This window comes from Staurois parvus, unplaced genomic scaffold (assembly GCF_062004578.1).
Source record: "Staurois parvus isolate SC_StPar_1 unplaced genomic scaffold, SC_StPar_1.0 ptg000391l, whole genome shotgun sequence".
Taxonomy (NCBI): Eukaryota; Metazoa; Chordata; class Amphibia; order Anura; family Ranidae; genus Staurois; species Staurois parvus.
In genome coordinates this window covers 368837-389493 of record NW_028318187.1, presented here as the reverse complement: position 1 = coordinate 389493, position 20657 = coordinate 368837, and the positions used below count along the sequence as shown (strand labels likewise).

At 38.2% G+C, this 20657-nt stretch overlaps 1 protein-coding gene across 1 annotated transcript in view; it reads right to left on the bottom strand.

The window, feature by feature from the left end:
* Window positions 1-1128: 1128 nt before the first annotated feature.
* The window catches only part of LOC149455517 (GDP-mannose 4,6 dehydratase-like), a 182171-nt gene continuing 162642 nt past the window's right edge, over window positions 1129-20657 (bottom strand). Inside the window, exons 3-4 of the mRNA XM_089686123.1 lie at window positions 6343-6411; window positions 1129-1509 (exon numbers count right to left, since the gene is read on the bottom strand). Of these exons, the coding sequence (XP_089542249.1) occupies window positions 1447-1509; window positions 6343-6411 (132 nt within the window). The 3' untranslated portion in view covers window positions 1129-1446. The remainder of the gene's footprint in view (window positions 1510-6342; window positions 6412-20657) is intronic.

Here is a 20657-nt window from a genome sequence, read left to right as displayed (position 1 = left end):
CAATTGGTGTTATATCTTTCAATTGGAAGTTATTAAGTCGCATACAGCTGGCTAAAAAACTGTGTGCCTTCATGTCATGCTGCAGAGCAAGAAAATGTGATTTTATTATCCTAGTAGTATGAATAACCCCTGTCTATTAGACAGACGTTATTCATACGATTATGCTCAACATACTGTTATGCTTAGCAATATGAAGTATAAAACAGAGCACAATTGTAGAGCAGCTCTTCGTTGTGCAAAAAATGGAAAGTATAGAATTGGGCAGTCTGCAATGTGTCACAGGCAGCAGAGTATGGAGGTGACACCCTACTCTTCACCCCATACACTCCGCATACTGCACCTTGCATGTAACCACCATATTATATGTCCATTACAGTTTTTGACAGAAGATAATTTAAGTTTGGTCACTTTCTTGTATATACGTCTGGCACACTTTTTTTTACCAGGCCTCTGTGAAATAAAGCCCAACCTACCTGCCTAAGCATCCCTTAAGATAAAAAAAAGAAGAAGAGGTATTTCTGAAGTAGGAAGCAAACCATGTTGTTGTGTTTTATTAAAGCTCAACACTTTTCTTCTTTTGGATAGAGTAAAGAAGAATTAGAACCTCTGCAAGATTTTTTTTTTTCTGCTGCCTATGTCCTAAAGATGCTACAGAAACAAAGAGGAAATCTTACCAAAGTGAACAGCAAACAATTGTCACTGGACCCATTGGGATTTCCCATTACTCCTACACTGGTAACAGATTACATTTTTTTTTTACTGCCTACTATAAAGTGAACCTATTCCTTTGCCCAGCATGGCCAAAAGAAAAGCTTTACTTTAAAGCAGTCCTTGCAATTTCACAGTATTTTAGATTCCCAAATCATGCAAAAGAGACTCCATAAGATTATAACATTCAGTTCTACAAGGATTCCTTGGTGGTGTCAGACAAAGCGTCCAGAAGCCAGACTTGTAAGCAATGTAACCTTTTTTTTTTTTAGGAAGGTCCTATTTAAGCCTCATAAAAGCTGGATTTATTTTATAAAGCCAACAGTTTACTGGGATGTCATTCTCTCTATTACATTTCAACTCTGTTTTTAAGTCTGAAATAATGAAATGGAAAGTGGCAAAAAATGACTAGAAATCAAATTTTTCATAGAAATGCAATTTATTGAGAAACGAGGCATGTGAAAGGTATAGAAAAATCATAATTATTATTTTATCATACTTTAGTATGAGCAATACAAAATTCCCCACAATACAGCAGCATAGAATGGATTGCAAAATAAAGCCTAATATAACAAAAAACAGAATGCCCAGTAAATTTCCCAAAAGGTTTCCAAACATTGTGCACAGTCATGCACACAAGTAAATATGTAATAATAGATTTTTGTAGAGAAGTGATTAAATGGTATAAACTAGCATTGGCTGCTCTGACAGACTCGAGTGGCAGGCTTTTTGTCCTTTTTAGGCATTGGGATTGGTTTTCATTAGATGAATATCTGATTCTACCATCTCCTTTACCAGTTCCTGAAATAAAAAAAAAGAGGATGTTAGTCCACAACATTCCCCATTTACATCCACACTGCTTATTGCCCATTTTTCACTAAGATGGTTATCTGTATGTTGGATTGCAGAAAACGCATCCTTGGAAAAGACACCCCCAGTGAGTCAGAGACTTGAAACTTGCATGCAGGACAGGATTCAGAATCTACAGATTTCACCAGCTGCAGGCAGGTTCCAAGTAATGCAATTATAATCTCCTAGATTGTAAGCTCGAAAGAGCAGGGCCCTCGATCCCCTCGTTTTGCATTGTATTGGTATTGTTCTGTCGCATGTTCTGTCCCCCTTTGTAATGTACAGCGCTGAGCGAACTATTGGCGCTTTATAAATACTGTATAATAATAATAATTAAAAAAAGTTTTAGGTCCTGCTTTTAAAATACAGCCAGTCATTAGTGGCAACTCCAATATTTCTGTCCTCAGATCAGTTTGAACTAAAGACTTGTATTGAGACAGGAAAAAATCCTTGTGCTGCATCTAAATAAATATAACAAATACAGCTGCCCTGTACACATTACTAAAAAATAATACAAAAATATTTTTCAATTTGTCAAAATGATTAGGTCAGATTAATTTGAAAAATAAAAATCCATAAAAGCAAGAGCAGCTGCTGGTACAGAAAATTACAATTTCTAATAATCCACTCAGCTCTACAAAGGTAATACATACAGGTTCCATACGTAAAGATTGTTGTTACTTATAACAAGACTTTTTACAGATGCCAATAAAAATAAGTAAAAGAAGACTATCCTGTAACTTAATTGGGATCAACTATTTTCCACAAACAGTGGAATAGCACTGGATACAGCAAAGGATTCCGAAAAATTGGAAAGCATCAACGTTCTAGCAGTCATCTTTGATAAAGCTTCATTTACTACCTTATGAACAATGCCAATGCTTCACATACTATTAATAACCAAAGATTTCTATAATATGCGGCCTTAAAGTGAAACTATGGCCAAAATACAAAATGACATGATACAGTCTGTCACTAGCATTAACAGAGCAGTCTTTGCAAAAGCGACAGAAAGCTGAAACATACCATTTAAAGTAGAACTAAATTTCCACTTTCCAAAACTGCAAGCAGGCAAACTATATAAAAGAATCAAAGCATGTGGAAAAAAAACGAATGCAGCAACCACAGCCAATGGTTGGTAAGCTACAATATTTAAAATGGTAAAGGCTTATGCGCTGCTATGTTCCAATTAAACTGATAATATCAGGGAATTCGATTGCTGCACTCACTACTCTGGTGTACTGACACTCAAAATTAAATAAATTAAACAAATGTGGTGGGCTATCTCAAAGGCATATTGATTGATGGCTAAGATATGCTTTTGATTCATTACCTTTGTGAGTGCATTTTTTTACTTGAAAAGTATTAATTTATGGGGTGGCACTATGATCTATTCCTTCTATCTTAGATCATATACACCTTAATCCCACTGGATATCTGATATCCCTTAAAAGGCCAGAACGACTGAAGTAGCTACTAAGGACTGGAAGCGGATAAGCAGAATTTGGCATCATCCCTAAACATGTATGACCTATCTGCTAGGTCAGGGAAGAAGGTGAGTGCATGATGCACCTACCCGGTGATGGGAAACACCACAATATAGTCGGCACGGTGGCGTAATACACCTTAATTCAGAGTAATATATAATTTTTTTAATGCGAGTGGATATTGTAGCACAAAATATAAAGTATAGGTGCAGCGCTGTATATGAATATTGAGTTAAAATGTAAAATCATCCAACAATATAAATCATGTTACGAATATCATGCAAATAAAACTCATCCAGCAATATGAATCATGAATAATCCATAAATATAAAGTGAAAAAAGTGCTGAACAAGTGTGACCAACATCATAATAAAATGACAAAGTGGCAAAGCATTCAGTAAAGTGAAACATAGTGCATAAAGTGCCAAAAAGTCCACATAAAGTAGTGGACGTGAAGTCTTAATGTAAGACCTCGGGTTAGGAGTAATCCCTTCCTGAATCTTCTGGTGAATATTAAATAAAATTGCGCACTCACCAGATGCACAATTACTTTGTGCATTTGAGAACACAATTTCTCAGGTCAGCTGGATCATCTTGTGGGGCGTCTACAACCTGGTATGGATTCCTCCCTGGATTAGACGTATTATGGCAGCAACTACCTTCTCCTTATCAAGAGACTCTGTGGGTGGTTAGACTCATCACTGTTGCGGTCTCTTGATAAGGAGAAGAAAGTTGCTGCCATCTACATCTAATCCAGGGAGGAATCCATATCAGGTTGTCGACGCCCCATAAGATGATCCAGCTGACTGACCTTCTAAGAAATTGTGTTCTCAAATGCGCAAAGTAATTGCACATCTGGTGAGTGCACAATTTTATTATTTAATATTCACCAGAAGATTCAGGAAGGGATCACTCCTAACCTGAGATCTTACATTAAGACTTCACGTCTACTAATTTATGTGGACTTTTTGCCACTTTATGCACTATTTTTCACTTTAGTGAATGCTTTACCACTTTATGTCATTTTATTATGATGTTGGTCACTTTTATTCAGCACTTTTTTCACTTCATATTGCTGGATGAGTTTAATTTTCACGATATTCATAACATGATTTATATTGTTGGATGATTTTACATTTTAACTCGATATTCATATACAGCGCTGCACCTATACTTTATATTTTGATCTTGCGAGGTTATTTGGTACCTTTTTGGTGTCACAGCTGCTCCAAATATAGCGCTCACTTCTGCGTTTTATGGATATCGTAGCACGTTTAATTTTTGGATATACAAAATGGTGAACTATGGTATGTTTTTGTTTTATTTTGCATGGATCTGGAGTTTAAAGAGGCATAATACGTGGAAGGAACACATCACAGATCACAAATTTGGAGACACATTTTCCTTATAAAGCGTTTTTGGCCTATTATATCTTATAGGTCAATGGTCAAGGTGAGCAGGGAGTGGGGTCACAATTCAAGCACAGTGTTGATTATTGCTGGATGTTAACACAATATATACTGGAATGGATGTTCATTATAATTCTGTTCTGTGCACAATTCTTTGGACTGTCACTTTATGTTCTCAAAATTTATGGTTTTATTTTAGGAGATAGCACACCACATTTGTTTAATTTATTTAAGCTACAATTTAACATTTTTCTTTTTTTGAGTTTAATTACGCTTTAAGGACAACCTCTGGAATAGTAAAAAAAAAAAAAAAAAAAAAGACAATTGTGACACATTGAACCTGCAAGGCATGCTAATATTTGACTATTACATACTATGAGCTAGAATAATTTAAAGTTGATGTACACCTTGTATTATGTTCACTGGGAGGCATGCTGTGCCTGTGGCCACATTACCCATTGCCTCATCATGACTGACAAGAAAGCTTAGACCTGAAGAGAGGGCTGACATCTACAGAATGACAAGCGAAGGCTGGCTACACACAGGTGTTTTTCCCATATATTCGAGGAAATATTCGTTTTAACAAATATGCTGATTTATGAGGTTGTCCAAAGAAACCCCTCCACTCATTCTGTATATGAAGAAAATAATCAAGCAAAATCAATTTTGCAGGTAACTCTAGCTATTTGTTAAGATTTCAGTCTTTTTAGCAACGATTTTGAAAAATAATGAATTCTTATCAAGCAGAATCCATTATTTTACCTGAAAGAATCTGCAGAAGGAGCTTTTTTCCATGGAAATTGACATTTATTATTTTCTATTTTGTAGTTTTTTTCCCCCTTTTGCAATTATCTGGTCTCTCTTGCCTGTTTTATCATTTTTAAAAATTGAAGAAAAATACAGATATGGTTGTCATGGCTTCACTCAGTTTCCTGAAATGAGGAATAATCCTCTAATTTTTGGTAGATAGTGATGCAATAAGACACGTGAATACCTTCTGTTTTAAGAAGGCTTTACTGTGCTACGCATGGGGGCTGCTTAACTAGAACTGGAGATTAGAGGAATATTCCTCATTTCAGGAAAGTGAGTGAAGCTATGACAATTATAATTGCACCCCACTGGCCAGATGCACATCCTGATTACTGTAGTCCCTTATCACCATAACCCCCCCCCCCCCCCCCCCCAATGGAGCCACCCTCATATATTTGCTCCCAGACAGGACTGTGCACTGACAAGCATGGGCATCACAAAGCAACCAGTAGACACTAAATGCTGTCAGGCACATATAAGGTATCATGGGACATGTAGTCCTGATGCAGTAGTTCACCTGACTTTTGCATGATATGAGCATCGTACATTCCCTGACCAAGACTGGCCGGAACTGTATTAGGGAGATATGGAGTTATGAGTATGAGTTAGAAGAAGTATATGGAGCAAAACAATGGAAATGAAAAATATTCAAATATTATGAAAATAATTTATAGTAAATGTGTGGCTAAAAGGACAATTCTTTTTGGAGCTAGGGTTTACTACTACTGTCATTAACATAGTGATTTCCATTGTAAATGGTCCCTAAGTAACCACGGTAGTGATAAAGATTATTATCTCCATATAAAATCTGCATGCATTCTGAATCCCCAAGATATCACTTGTAATTTTGTTCCTGTCTACTTCTGTGCTGCAGTACAGCTTTGCACAAGGATTTCTTTTGTTTCCTGTCAGTCATGAAATTAGTAGAGAGAATGGTAAATGATACGAACATTCAGTTTTAATGTAACAGAATAGTAGTGAGATAAAGATAGTATTTGAATAACATTTAAATACCTAATTAAATTTTTTTTAACTGCTTAAAATTAAATAGAATGTGATGGACTATGGAAAATGCTTACTTCAAATGAGACTTTGGGTGCCCAGTTCAGCCTCTGTTTGGCTTTGCTGCAGTCTCCTTGGAGGAAGTCCTAGAGCAAGAGAAAATATAGAAATGGGCTTTTGCACAAAAGTAAAGCAAGAATATTTAAACTGCTCACTAGCAAATGTAAGCAATATATTTGTACTTGTATGCCAACAGTTTGTACGGCTAATATCCGAACAATTCAGAATGATCTATGTAACAGTTTTCACAGTACAAAACTACAAAATTTAAGGAAGAACATGATTCACAGAAAGTTGCAGGACATTCTCACTATGTACAAATCCCTAAAATGAACAATGAGATGAACAGTTGAGAAAGCCATATGTGCATCCAGCATGGCAACCTCTTTATAAAGGCACAGTTTGGCAAAAGGGCATATTTTATAGTGGCTAGAGACTGTTATTACAGACAGACCATCAGCATTACATGTTGAGATATCTGTGGAAGCCTATGAAATAGATATGCCTTTTGTACAGTGAATGATGAGTGGCGTGGGCTTTCTCCATAGGGATTCCTCACTTATGAATGTGGCAAATCCTTGCATATGACAAACTATATATGTGAACCTTAACCTTGTAAACCAACCCATTCAGTTTAAAATTTATATGTATACACAAATGTTTTCCGTTTCATTTCTAACACATTATAAATATCTTTTCCCTTTTTTTTTTCTTTTTGTATAAGCGATCACACTCAACTGCATAAGGAGCTTAGAGAGCTGGGGGAGGTGAAACAACAGCACACTGACCTTCCCAGTGAATGGCTGTGTAGAAGGAGGAAAGGTTGTATCAGCACAAGCCTGATCATGGGATTAGCTTCCAGCACAGCCAGAAAACTGACCACACTGTGCTCTCATGCCTAGGAAAGCAGAGGAACTGGCAGGAACACCAGGTATTTCACACAAAGGAAGTAAAACAAAGAACAGGATACTTTTTACACACAAATACATGGTACAGCAGGCACATATCAGGAATATGAAATGTTGGATTTACATATTCTAAATGTCAAAATGTGCCCTCCCTGTGCTTTAGAATGTCTAAGGAAAAAGGCTCTCATAAGGAGAAGTTATGTCGATAGGATACCTCTCATTTTTAATGCTGCCTCCCCATTGCCTTGCATACCTTTTTACATTACAGTAATTGCAGTATAAATATCTTATTCATTTTTTTTCTATGCGGCAATGTGACTGCAAAGCTCCGGTCCTTTGTAAATGTGCAGATCCATCAATGGGGTAGATTCCCATAGAGCAGTGATGTCACCTGCCGGTGTTCTGTGCTCTGGGCATTGTTGGTGAGAGAGTTCATTCACATTAACAAAGGGGAGCCTGAGCTTTAGTGGTCACATGGCTGCATAGAAAAACCAACAAACAAAAAAAGGGTATTTACATTGCAATTTATGCTAAAATTTACACAGGGAGTGGGAAATAGAATTTCAAATATGGGGTATTGTATAGCATTCATTTCTACTTTAAAGATGGGACAAGTTTCACAGTATTTTGTGTTGATATATTTGTTCTTTAAAGTATATGGTACTGGTCAGTTATATTACATATAAAAGGTGCTTATCCTAACTTATAGAACCAGAATAACAATACATTTTTAAAAACAGTGACTTTACAAGCACCAAAATTTAAACAAAAAAAAAGATATGTAAAAACACAATTTTATTTATCCAATTTTAAAAACAGAAGGAAAAGTACATTATACATAGCATTGTACAGAAAATGCGATGGTTTGGCTGCATATCACCAAAGAGAGAAACCCCAATGCATTTCAATTCATAGAATTTATATTTTACATCTTCTTCAGGGTAAAAACAGTGGATTGCAGCACAAATATTATCGCCATACTTGTATCAAAAATTAGAAGATCCTTGCTGGTTAATTCCTGGCATCATATAGGCAAGAAAACCCTCAAGTGATCCAACTCGGTAAATATACAATCCAATTGTCTAGTGAAGACCAATGAGGAGCTGTGATGAGCTGTGCATGTCTAAACATTTAAGCCAAAATGGAAGACATTCAAAACTTGGCATCTGAAATAAATGCAGGCAATAGAATCCCCCAATGGGTATATAGTATGTAACAATTTCTGCAGTTGTTCCTTTGTCAAAAATCAAAGTATAGGACCTATAGTATGTCTCCAAACATGACCCCTCTATTTTCTGCCAGAATGTCAGAGCCTCAGAGCACCACAGCTGGGACATCCACAATTTTAGTGCTTGTAAAGTCCCGGTTTTTCAAAATGTATGCTTATTCTGGTTCTATATATTTGTTCTGCTTTTGTCCCCTAAATGAATTCCACTTCCTTACAATTAGGTATAATTTAAGTATAGGCCAAAACTGTAGGAGTCAGGATACAAGATGAATGAGTGTTACATACTTTGTATACAAGCAGATTCAACGTTGGATAGGACAGAAGTGAAAAATGAACAGACTGAGCGTGCTGAATATCACTCTCCTAGTTAACTTTGTACTCTTACAAAAATATAAACATGGGATTTTCCCAGGAAAAAAACAAACATGAAACAGGAGCTTAAGATACCACCACAAAACTCTGCATAGGTGGGATTGCATGTCAAAAGGTATGGGTGTAATTCAGTTTGTTACAAATCTTTGTTAGCTTTAGCATCGCTAGCATTTAGATTGTTCTCTACACTAATTCAGAATTTCATAATGAAAAGCACTTCACTTCAGTAGCACCAATTTGTCCTAAACAATGAAATCAAGCTAAACCCTGAGGCAGCAGAAGGTCCTTTCAGGGACAATGTTCAGTTTAGGGTGAAAGGTAATGTCAGGGTTAGGCTCCTGTAACTGATTACTCAACAACCTCCATCGTCCCAACCACAAATCACTATGTGCCATTGCTGAAAACCCAAACACATACACACATCCCACTCAGTATACACGAAATTACTTTGGTTCCAGTTCATGGTCTACATTTATCTGAACAGCAGACAGATAAATCTGTGCACATTTATAGTTCTTCTATGACTAAACCACATTCTATAAGAGCTGTGGAGACGCACTAGAAATTCAATTGTGCCACGCAGTGGTCAGGTTTCTCTATCGACTGGTTTAAATTATTGTCTTGCTCTGTTTAAAACAGGAGTAAATCACAAAGCAAACACAATAACAAATGAATGCCCAACCTTAAATAGAAACATGTGGTCAAGACAAAATGCTGAAATTGTTAAGACCTTAGATTTTTACTAATGCCAAGAGGTTGAGTTTTATATGCTTGTAGACCGTAACCTGTTGTCTGCTGAACTGGTGGAAAGAACAAAGCTATACAGAAAGAACAACTATGCCTAATTCTCCATGATCGAATCACAGACAATATAGCTTTCTATTTGCAGTTAACATGTATTACATGCATTGATGCGCATCAAATCCATATATTTACATGTTAAAAATGTGGTGTCCAGGAACCCTAGATGACCCTTTCTGAAAATCAGATGGACTTGGTGATTACTGCACATCCAGATGAGAGCAGACATCTTTGATCAACCAATTTACGCAGTGAAATGTTGATAGGCTGTGCTGCGTTTTCCCATCTAATCTTTAATTTTCTCTCAGAATTAGTTTATATAAATGAGCATGTTCAGCACTTGGATATATATACAAGATCCAACTGTTGAACAATCTTTCCTCCAACAAACTAGTATGTAGATATGCAAAATTTGTATACTGCATGTGTATTTGCACAGCAAACACCTCTGTTTCTCTTACCTGGAGGAAACAGTCCATCTCCTAAAAGATTCAGGAATTGAAGGTGCCTAAGTTTGTGGGGATGCATACATATCAGCAGAATCAGGACTACGTGCAGATAAGGAATTTTGATTTTTCTTTTTCTCTTGTGACAAATTTAACAAAATACTTGCTTTTGCCTTAAAATTGTTGCTGTACACCAGAGGTTTAGAGAATGTTCTGTGTTTATTTAGAAATACATTTAGGCACCAAGTTCTAACATTAAACGGTCTACATTTCTATTGTCATGCATTGTATATTAAGCAATGATGCAGCAAGATTGCCACAGATACACACTTGTTAATTAATACCATACAGTTATTAAACAAAAATCAGTTTGCATAACGAGGGAATACACTAAAATACCCCTCACAGCCAAAGACAAAGACACATTGTATGGTTCTGCCACTACTTTCTGAAACTTTTTCTTTTTTTAACCCAGTGAAAAATGTAAAGCATTTAAATGTAAATACCCCACTTCCTGAGCACCGCTTCAGGGTGTGAGCGCTGCCTTCATTCTGCTTGCTTAGGTGAAAGATATGGTCAAAAAATGTATTTGGGTTAATTTAATCATTGTAATTGATATTTTTAAAATGTTATGACCGCAAATAAAAAGAGCACAGTTAACAAGCTCAGCTTGCAGATACTTAAGCCTTGCTGGCAAAGCTTGGCTAGCATAATAAATTGTTATGATCTCTCAATTCTCATGTGATAAATATATACAATACGTGGGATTTTTCAAGAACTGAATGATTTCTAGGTGTTATGTGCCCAACCAACTTGCAAAGAAAGCTTTTAATTTGGAGACTATGTGCCAGAGTTACAGATTCTATATGAGTTTAGTGGCTATATTAGTATTTTAGTGAATTCATCATGGATTTTTGAATACTAGTAACACCTACCAGTTCACTAGAAGCACCATGCTGATATGACACACCGTACAATTTGGTTAGTGAGGCTTGGGTCATAGCCTGGAGACTGAGGGGAGAAAGGGGGAGGAAGATGTGGTAGAGAGAGTGAACCAGGGGTATCTGCACAGCACTGAGCAATGTAAAGCTGTCCAATTGATCGATTTTTCCAATAGAATTGTAAGCTGGTAAGGGTACCTTCTGCCATAGGTATGAGATATTACTGAAATAGCTTCTTGATCAGCATTAGGCTAGCTATAGACTTCAGCTGATGCTGGGGATACCCAACTAATATATATATATATATATTTTTTTTTTATTTATTTATTTATTTTTATTACAGAAGATCTTTCCCTAAATAATTGTTAAATCCAGCTGTAATGCTTGGGAAGTGATCATTTGTTTTGAGAAGATGGATTCTGACCAATCACAAACCCCCCTTCTCACACCAATACGATACGCCATGAGGGGGGGGGGGTGTTTGCAAGTGTTCCTGTCTATTAGTAAACCTAATAAGGTCACAGAGGGGCATGAATTAACTACTAGGCCCACTTGCAGGGGGATTTCCAAAACAGAAAAAAACCCCCAAAAAACATTCCCTGTGCAGTAAAGACTAAACTGTATAGAAAAGTCCCTGACTGCTAAATGAGCTTGTTTGGAGGTTAGAAACTGCCTAATTATCACAAACAATGATCAAATACAAATACATTACATCACTTCCAAATTTTCTTTTTGGAGCATTATCTTTCTACAAGAATTTTCGTTACTTTAATAACCTCTTCCACTTTCAATATGAGAAAAAAACACAAAACAAAAACAGATGATCATTCGTCAAATATTATCATTGTGTGTACAGGTCTTTAGATTTACCAACACTATGTATTATGAAGGTCATTCTAAAGAATCAATTACTTTTGTGGCCATTCAGACAGGCCCTTGTACTACATTGCTGGTAGATCTAAAATATATTAAAATAAGATTGACACATGTATGATGCCCACAGATATCTTCTTACCCCTCCCATTTCTTTCACAAGAACATTCAGCTATCTAGCTAGGACCTTCTGGCTGACCCCTCTACCATAGGTTGGCTAGACATGCATAATCTAACCATCCTAACAGGTCAATGGGCCTTAATTTTTTGATTAGTATTTAGAACATTTATTTATTCTTCCAAGTGTTGCAACACAGATCATTGTTACTGGGCATTCAAGGATGTCCACTTTTTCTGTCTGCTTAGAGTGTATGTTTCTAGTCAGTTTATATCTGTTGCCCACATAATTTCAATTCAATAATAATTTCAATAATTTCAATTCTGTAAAGTTTTAGCTTCAACTTACACTGAATCTGCTAAACAAAATGCAAAACCAAAAGGAATGTTTTGTTACCATACTGAAGGGCTCTATGTAAGTTACAAAACTGTGTACTACAGATATAATACACTTATCACTTTGTAGTCATTCTTCATGCTGAATCAAATTGTCAGATTTGCTTTATGATATGCCAAGGCTTGAATACGGAAAGCATTGCTGATAGTACCAGATATGTTGCTTATAGTGACTATATACTGTATGACACACATGCTGATCCCAGTTGCACAGAGTTGGTTAAACATTTATTTTTCTAGTTTTGACAAAGGCAGTTAAAAAAAATAAAAATAAATAAATAAATACTAGTTACCTTTCAAGATTCCAATGTTTCCTCTTAACTGGTTGCCGTCCGCATAACACATGAGGCGACAAAAGGGTGGGCACCCACGTCACACATATGCATTACTGGGTGGCCACGGTTTCCGTGCTGAGAGGCCAAGCACAGAGACTGAGCTGTCAAAGACTGGTAGCCGTGGGACTGGCTCTCGATCATGTGACCATTTTGGCAATCACAGGTCACATGATCGCAGATCCTTACAGCTCCCAGAGAGTATAGACCTTTTTAAAGGGATGCTGGGGCTGGGCAGGAAGTCATTAAAGAGGGTATTATAGATAAAGTCAGGTCCCATTCAATGTTATTTCCAGTGTGTGTCTTTAAAAAAAATGTACATTCATCGTTTATTGTAAAAGGGTAATTTCACCCATCCAATCAAGCTGATCTTTCTGGCTCATCTTGGTGTAAGGGTAACCATGCTCATGGGTGTCTATTTTACATGAAGTACAAATAAAGGCTGATTTTCATCTTAAACAATTTTTAAAAGTGTGCAGTCAGCACAGTAACCCTGAGTCAGAGCACATGAATCCCATTGCAACAAGTTATAAGATCCCATTTTTTCTTTCTAATTGTACTGAACGAAGAAAAAAAAAGTTTCTTTGGATAGCTGATCACTGCTTTTTGTTCTCTTATGAAAGAAACCCTGACTAATAAAGGACTGTCTTCTCAAAATGCTATCTTCCTGGGTGTTATGTTGCTCTAAACAATTCTGAGGCACCCACTAAAAAAAGATGTATGTATTAACTTAAGTCGGTCACAGATAAGAACAGGACATGTGAATCCTTCAGCCCACGTGCAGGACTGTCCTTCAGAGTCTGGCTTTCAATAGCCATGCCGTCAAAGGCAGACAGCAAAGAAGGGTGGAAGACTGGCCCCTGGGACAGAAGGTCCTCTCAAAGAGGTAACCTCCAGGAAGTATTTACTACCAGCAGTACCAAGTAGGCCTACCACAGGCGGTGAGGCCAGTCTGGGCAAACTACCAGAATTCCTCCAGCTTCTACCTTGCGCAACAGGCGAGGAATCAGCTTGAAGGGAGGAAAACCGTAAATGAGATGGTATGGATTCCACGGCGCCACCAGCTCATCAGTCAGAAGATTCAACGTTCTCACAGCGAACCTCGGAACTTTCCAAATGAGGCAGGATGCCACAAGATCCAAGTCCCCCAGCAAAGGCACAGCTAATGGAACACCTCCAGGTGCAGAGACCACTGATCCAGCAATCTGATGACTAAGATCTATCTCCAGGTTTGGACACCTAAAATGTGTACAGCAAACAGAGCTGGAATAAATATTTTTGCCCATTTCACACCTCCAGTGCTGCTGCTCCGCTTCTCATACTGCCCTGTCGGTTGACATAAGCCACTGAGGTGGCGCTGTCCAATTGGATCCTGATCGGGAGCCCACTGAGAAAATCTGTCCAGTTTGCCAAGCACAGCCTGATTGTTCGAAGATTGCCCTGCAGGACGAACCACCCAGGAAGTGAAGGGGGGGCATCTACTTACTGATCCAACGGAGCATGCGGGCAAAACTCCCAAGACAGATCCTCCTCTCCATCAAAGTGGGGGAGATGTCGGCCAGAGTAACACTGTGACATGGACTAAAGGTGCCGGGTCATATTTATCTCAGCGAGATCTGTAACTCGCTGGCTACCCCAAACTAGGATGGGGCTGGTCGTGACTGACCCAGTGCAGAGCGAACAGTCTGCTCACAAAGTATTAGCTGGCGTTTGGTTTCAATTGATAGTGTATTTAAACCTAGTAAATCTAACACTACCCTCCCCCCGACTGACAATGCTGCTGTCCAAAGGTGTCTCTCTTGCTCCTTCATCCAGAGTGTAGGTACCCTAATACAAGAGGTGTGTTACTGGCCAGATCACCAGGTGAGAGCAGCAAGGGGAAAAAAGCCTAAGAAAAGAAAACAAATGCAGTCACCACATCTAAGGATTAGTGCACTGCAATACATTACATTTTTGGTTTTGGATTTGTAGCACTACCCCCTTAGGGATTACTGATAAATTTGGGTCCCCCTATAGCCCTGCACAGCCAGTCAAGTTAGCATTTTCCACACAAACTTTGATCCGTAGGCAGAAATCAGTCCTTAAGTGTTTGTTTTGTTATTTTATTGCGGGAATTAGAACTTGGATAGGGTAAGGGGTGCATAAACTGAAATCCGAGGACAACTTCCTGAACTATTCACAGCTTCTCTTCTCTGACTCAGTCTCTGCTGGAGTTCTAGCCAGCAGCTCCAGTTGTACTACCCCATCCCTAGATTAACTCCTCTTCACCCAGCAATCTGGAGACCTGAGGAGGGGATTTGGCTACTGTTCCTTTCAATGGGTAACAGTCACTAGCAGAGGGCTAAGCTGGTTTTCCACCAGAAAAGAAAAAGTATGTGAACCCCTTGGGATTACGTGGAGTTTTGCATGAATTGGGCATAAAATATGCTCTGAACGTCATCTAAGTCACAACAATAGAAGAACACAGTCTGCTGAACATAATACTACACAAACATTAGATGTTGCCATGGTTTAATTGCACATAACATGTAAACATTCACAGTGCAGGGAGAAAAAAGTATGTGAGGCCCTAGCTTAATGACTTCTCCCAGAGCTAATTGGAGCCAGGAGTGAGCCAACCTTGACTCCAATCAGTGTGATGATATTGGATGTGTTGCTGACAGCTGTCCTGCCCTTAGAAAACACACACCTGTTTTGGGTTTACTGGTTTCAAGAAGCACTGTCTGATGTGAACCATGCCTCGCAGAAAACAGCTCTCAGAAGACCTACGATCAAGAATTGTTGACTTGCATGAAGCTGGAAAGGGTTACAAAAGTATCTCCAAAAGCCTTGATGTTCATGTATCCACGGTAAGACAGACGGTCTACAAATGGAGAAAGTTTAGCACTGTTGCTACTCTCCCTAGGCGTGGTCGTCCTGTAAAAATGACTGCAAGAGCACAGCGCAGAATGCTGCATGAGGTAAAGAAGAATCCCAGAGTGTCAGCTAAAGACCTACAGAAATCTCTGGCACATGCTAACATTTTTGTTGACACATCTACAATAAGGAAAACATTAAACAAGAATGGAGTACATGGGAGGACACCACGGAGGAAGCCATTGCTGTCCAAAAAGAATATTGCAGCACGTTTGAAGTTTGCAAAAGAGCACCTGGATGTTCCACAGCACTACTGGCAAAATATACTGTGGACAGATGAAACCAAGATTGAGTTGTTTGGGAAGAACACACAACACTATGTGTGGAGAAAAAAAGGCACAGCACACCAACATCAAAACCTCATCCCCACTGTAAAACATGGCAGAGGGAGCATCATGGTTTGGGGCTGCTTTGCTGCCTCAGGGCCTGGACAGATTGTGATCATTGATGGGAAAATGAATTCCAGAGTTTATCAAGACATTTTGCAGGAAAATGTACGACCATCTGTCTGCCAACTGAAGCTCTGCAGAGGATGGGTGATGCAACAGGACAATGACCCAAAGCATACAAGTAATTCAACAAAACAATGGCTGCAACAGCACAGAATACGCCTTCTGGAGTGGCCCAGTCAGAGTCCTGACCTCAACCCGATTGAAATGCTGTGGCATGACCTTAAGAGAGTGATTCACACCAGACATCCCAAGAATATTGCTACACTGAAACAGTTTTGTGAAGAGGAGTGGTCCAAAATTACTCCAGATCGTTGTGCAGGTCTGATCTGCAACTACAGGAAACGTTTGGTTGAGGTTATTGCTGCCAAAGGAGGGTCAACCAGTTAAGTCCAAAGGTTCACATACTTTTTCCTCCCTGCACTGTGAATGTTTACATGTTATGTGCAATTAAACCATGGCAACATCTAATGTTTGTGTAGGATTATGTTCAGCAGACTGTGTTCTTCTATTGTTGTGACTTAGATGACGTTCAGAGCACATTTTATGCCCAATTCATGCAAAACTCCACGTAATCCCAAGGGGTTCACATACTTTTTCTTGCAACTGTATCTATCTATCTATCTTAATACAGGAAATATTTAAAACTTTTTTTTTGTTTTAAGAACACACGGATTCAGTCAGATACAAACGCTTACATTATCAATTCTGCTCAGCTATAGCACTGAAACTAAAAAATCTTCTTCTGTCCAGACGATTATTCAATGTCATCACCCTGCTCCATGTTTAGATTTAAATGTCTGAACCTAAATAAAATGTTGGTGGTCGCAATGTGAGCTCCCTGTGGAAATTCATTTAGTGTCACACGGCAAGAGGTTTGTGCAATTCAGAGCGATCTAGAGATGTTACAATAACATAAGATCATATACAGCTCCTCACACAGACTCAAAAACCTGGGCTATACAACCTCTAACAATCAACTGCACTATATCATAGTTATCTAAAATATTAATAAAATGTACTCCGACTGTTCGGCATAAAAAGATATGAAAAAATGTTCTTTATTGGCACAGGCAGATTTCCATCAATGCAGCATGGTAGAAGTAGCACAATGTTTTGTATAATAGAGAATTTGGGGACGGAGGGAGAATTTCAGCTTTTTTTCATCCATTGTTACATCTTAACACTGCTGATGTCCTGCAACCCCATTACAGCCTATCCCTGTGCACATGTAGTACAGTAATAGGCTGCATATTTTTCCCAGTACATATTTCCAGTTGGCTTTATTTATCACAAGCCTATTTTTAAAGCAAAATTAAAAAGGTCCACGCTATAGAAAGCCCCCCAACCCTCCAAAGTCAAATTACACGCAAAAGGTGATCTAAAATTAAGTTTTTGCTTAAAAAAAAAAAAAAAAATCCTTACCTCAGCGCTGGCTTCTGGGAGGCACAGTTGATGTCACCATACCTTGCTGCTGCCTTCTGGGATAGTTGGATACTTAATGCTGAGGCCTATAAGTATTTTTTTTTCTTTAACCAAAAGCTTTATTTTTCAATTGTCTTTGTAAGGGACCTGGTTTTGGGGGCTTTCAATAAAGCCTACTTTTCATGGAAGACAATGCAGAACATTTTTACCACATAATACAAAGTGCCCAAATAAGGGCCTTTATATCAGTATCACAAGCTTGCAATTAAAATAAAAAAAGTAATATGTTAAACGTTATTTTATTGATTGGATTTACATCCACTTCAGCAAATCATGCTTGAGTTATTTGAATTGCAGTGTTTTGGTACATTTTCTTATGTGTCCTGTCTTTGTGCAAAGATTTGTACACAAGTTTTTTGTAAGGAGCAATACTGTCTACAGCAATTAATTGATAGCTAGCTCTTTAGTTGTCAACACCTTAGCTACTTTTTTGTTTTATTAATTGGAGTAAGGCAAAACAATGCACACCCTCACCTCATACATACAATTAAACCAAATGGAGAAAAAACAAACAAACAGAGGGCGTACCGGCCTAGTGCATTACCTTAAAAAATGTATTTAATAAATGATAAAAGTAGGTATTGTACTCACAAAACGACAATACAGTCAAAGACAAATCATGAAAGAACAACTCTGTCCAATCCACACTACGTGTCCGTCAGCAATGGGGACTGAGGACTTCCAACAGGCTAACGCATTTTGAGGACTTGCCACTTCCTCAGAGCCAGTGTGAGGAGTTCTTTCATAATGTGCCTTTGACTGTATTGTCATTTTGTGAGTACAATGCCTACTTTTATCATTTAATAAATACATATTTTAAAGGTAATGCACTAGGCCGGTGCGCCCTCTGTTTTTTTTCTCCATTCAGTACATTTGGACTTCTCCGGTCTTTTGAGGGCAGCAAGGTATGCACATTCCAGGACATTCGTGATGTGGTCCTAATCTATACTGAGTATATCCCTAAGCGCAGGAGTATTTGGGTTTGCTGTTTCTTTACTGTTATACACTTAAACCTCCTGCTGTATCCTCATATACCCAAAAAGTGTTTGGCCTTTTCTTACTAGCACATAGATAAATTAAATGTATTGATTTTATTAGTAACATCTGCAATGGGTGTTAAGTAGTCCTCTGTTATCCAGGTCTGATAGGTTTTCTTAAAAGTCAGCTTACAAATTTCTCCCAACTTTCCTTCTGTGCTGAAGGCCCTCTCTGGCATGGCATATGCAGCAGGGCATGCTAGCACCTTAAGCATATATTGTCTACATCTTTGACACCCAGTATTCCATTGGAATGAATGATTTTTAGGATTTTAGCTACAGCCTTGCCATTCCTGTCCATGTTGGATTTACTAGGCAAAAACAGGCTCATGAAGAAAAAATAGGAAACAAAAACTAAAAATTAACAAAAACGAAAAGTATAAAAAAAATTGTACATCTGTAAATAATGTTTAAGCAAAACAAAAAAACAAAAAACAAAAAGAAAATAGTGATGGCAGGTGGGAAAATGTTAATATGAGACATGCTCAGACCATTACTATATAGGAAGGAGGCTATTTTGCCAGTCAAAGTTCCAAGATAGTATACAGGCGCTGGGCATGTCGGGGGAGGGAACTATGATGCCTTTTTTTTCTGCTACTTTAGCAAAAACCTGCCAAGGTAAGGTAGTTACTAAAGACATTGGGATGGGCGTTGGCAAGTGCTGCTTTTAGTTTCAAGGATTAACTCTGGGTAGGGAGGGCAGTTTATGGTAGCAGGATTGTATGCTTATTTTTTCTGCTGCTTGCCCTTTCCCCTTGTCCTTGAGGAAAGAATAGGAAAAGGCCGGTGAAGGAAAAGCAGGATTCAAAGGAGTCTCTCACCAAATGCAGCAGTCCCACAAATTCACAGTGGGTCCCCCACTTCAGCTAGCATTACCAAGTTTGCATTGCTGTTCCTGCCCATGTTTTTTTGGGGAAAAATATAAAAATTAAAAAAGTTAATTTTTAATAAAAATGAAGATACTGTGATGGCAGATAGAAATGTTATTGTGGGAGGACCCACCCAGGACATGAAACAGAGGAAAGGGGGCTATTTTCCTCACCATGCATAATTCAATGGCCAATTCATCCCACAATCCCAGCTTCTCATAGCATCCCAATATGCCATATTCACAGAGGAGGTGGTAGAAGAGGAAAAGCAGAGAGGAAGGGAAGGAGGAGTGGAGAGAGAAGGTGGATTAGGAGGTGGAAGAGAAGAATAAGGTGAAAACAGATAAAACCCCCCCCCCCCCTAGCATTTCCGATCGTGGCCATCTTGAGCAAGGGCAAATGATTCATATAGCAATTATTTCCAGGAATCCATATGCTCTTAGCTCAGGCCTGCAGACAGGAGGGTATGCTTAACTGAGAAAACCCCTCCTGAAGACTGCTGGGATGTATGACATCATTTGCCTAGGCATGGAAACTAGGAAATAACTAAAGAGATAACTAAAAAAAAAAGTTTAAATAAGTGAATATGATATACTTTCCCATTTACTAATGCTAGCAGCATAAGGATTCAAAATGGTCTGTTAATTGAGAGAGTGAAGTTCCACTTTAAGAGGCAAGCTTATTTAGGGCAGAAGTATAGTAAATGTATGCAAAAACGTAGAACACAGACAACAGCCATAGACTGTGCAGTAAAACTAAAGCAGTATTGTAACAGTGTAAGATGGTAGTATACTGTACATGGTAACATTTAATAGTATGTATGTTAATTTGTCACTAAGGTTTGTGAAGGTGGCTCATAACCTAGCAAATATTAGCATTTCCTATAATATACATTGAATCTTTGCCAATTAGGTTGGTAAAAACAAATACGGGGGGGAGGGGGGATTGGCCCAATTTATCTTCTTTTGCTGACAAAATATGTATTAAAAATAAGAAACCAATCTAATAAACAGATGGCAATGCACAATGACATGCAGTTAAGAGAAAATACACACATCTGACAGTCATGTCATGCTATTTAGTCTCTACACTTATGTAATGCAAAGTTTATGATATATGGGATTCTTTACCCTCCAATGATGATTGAGAGAATATGCAGAGT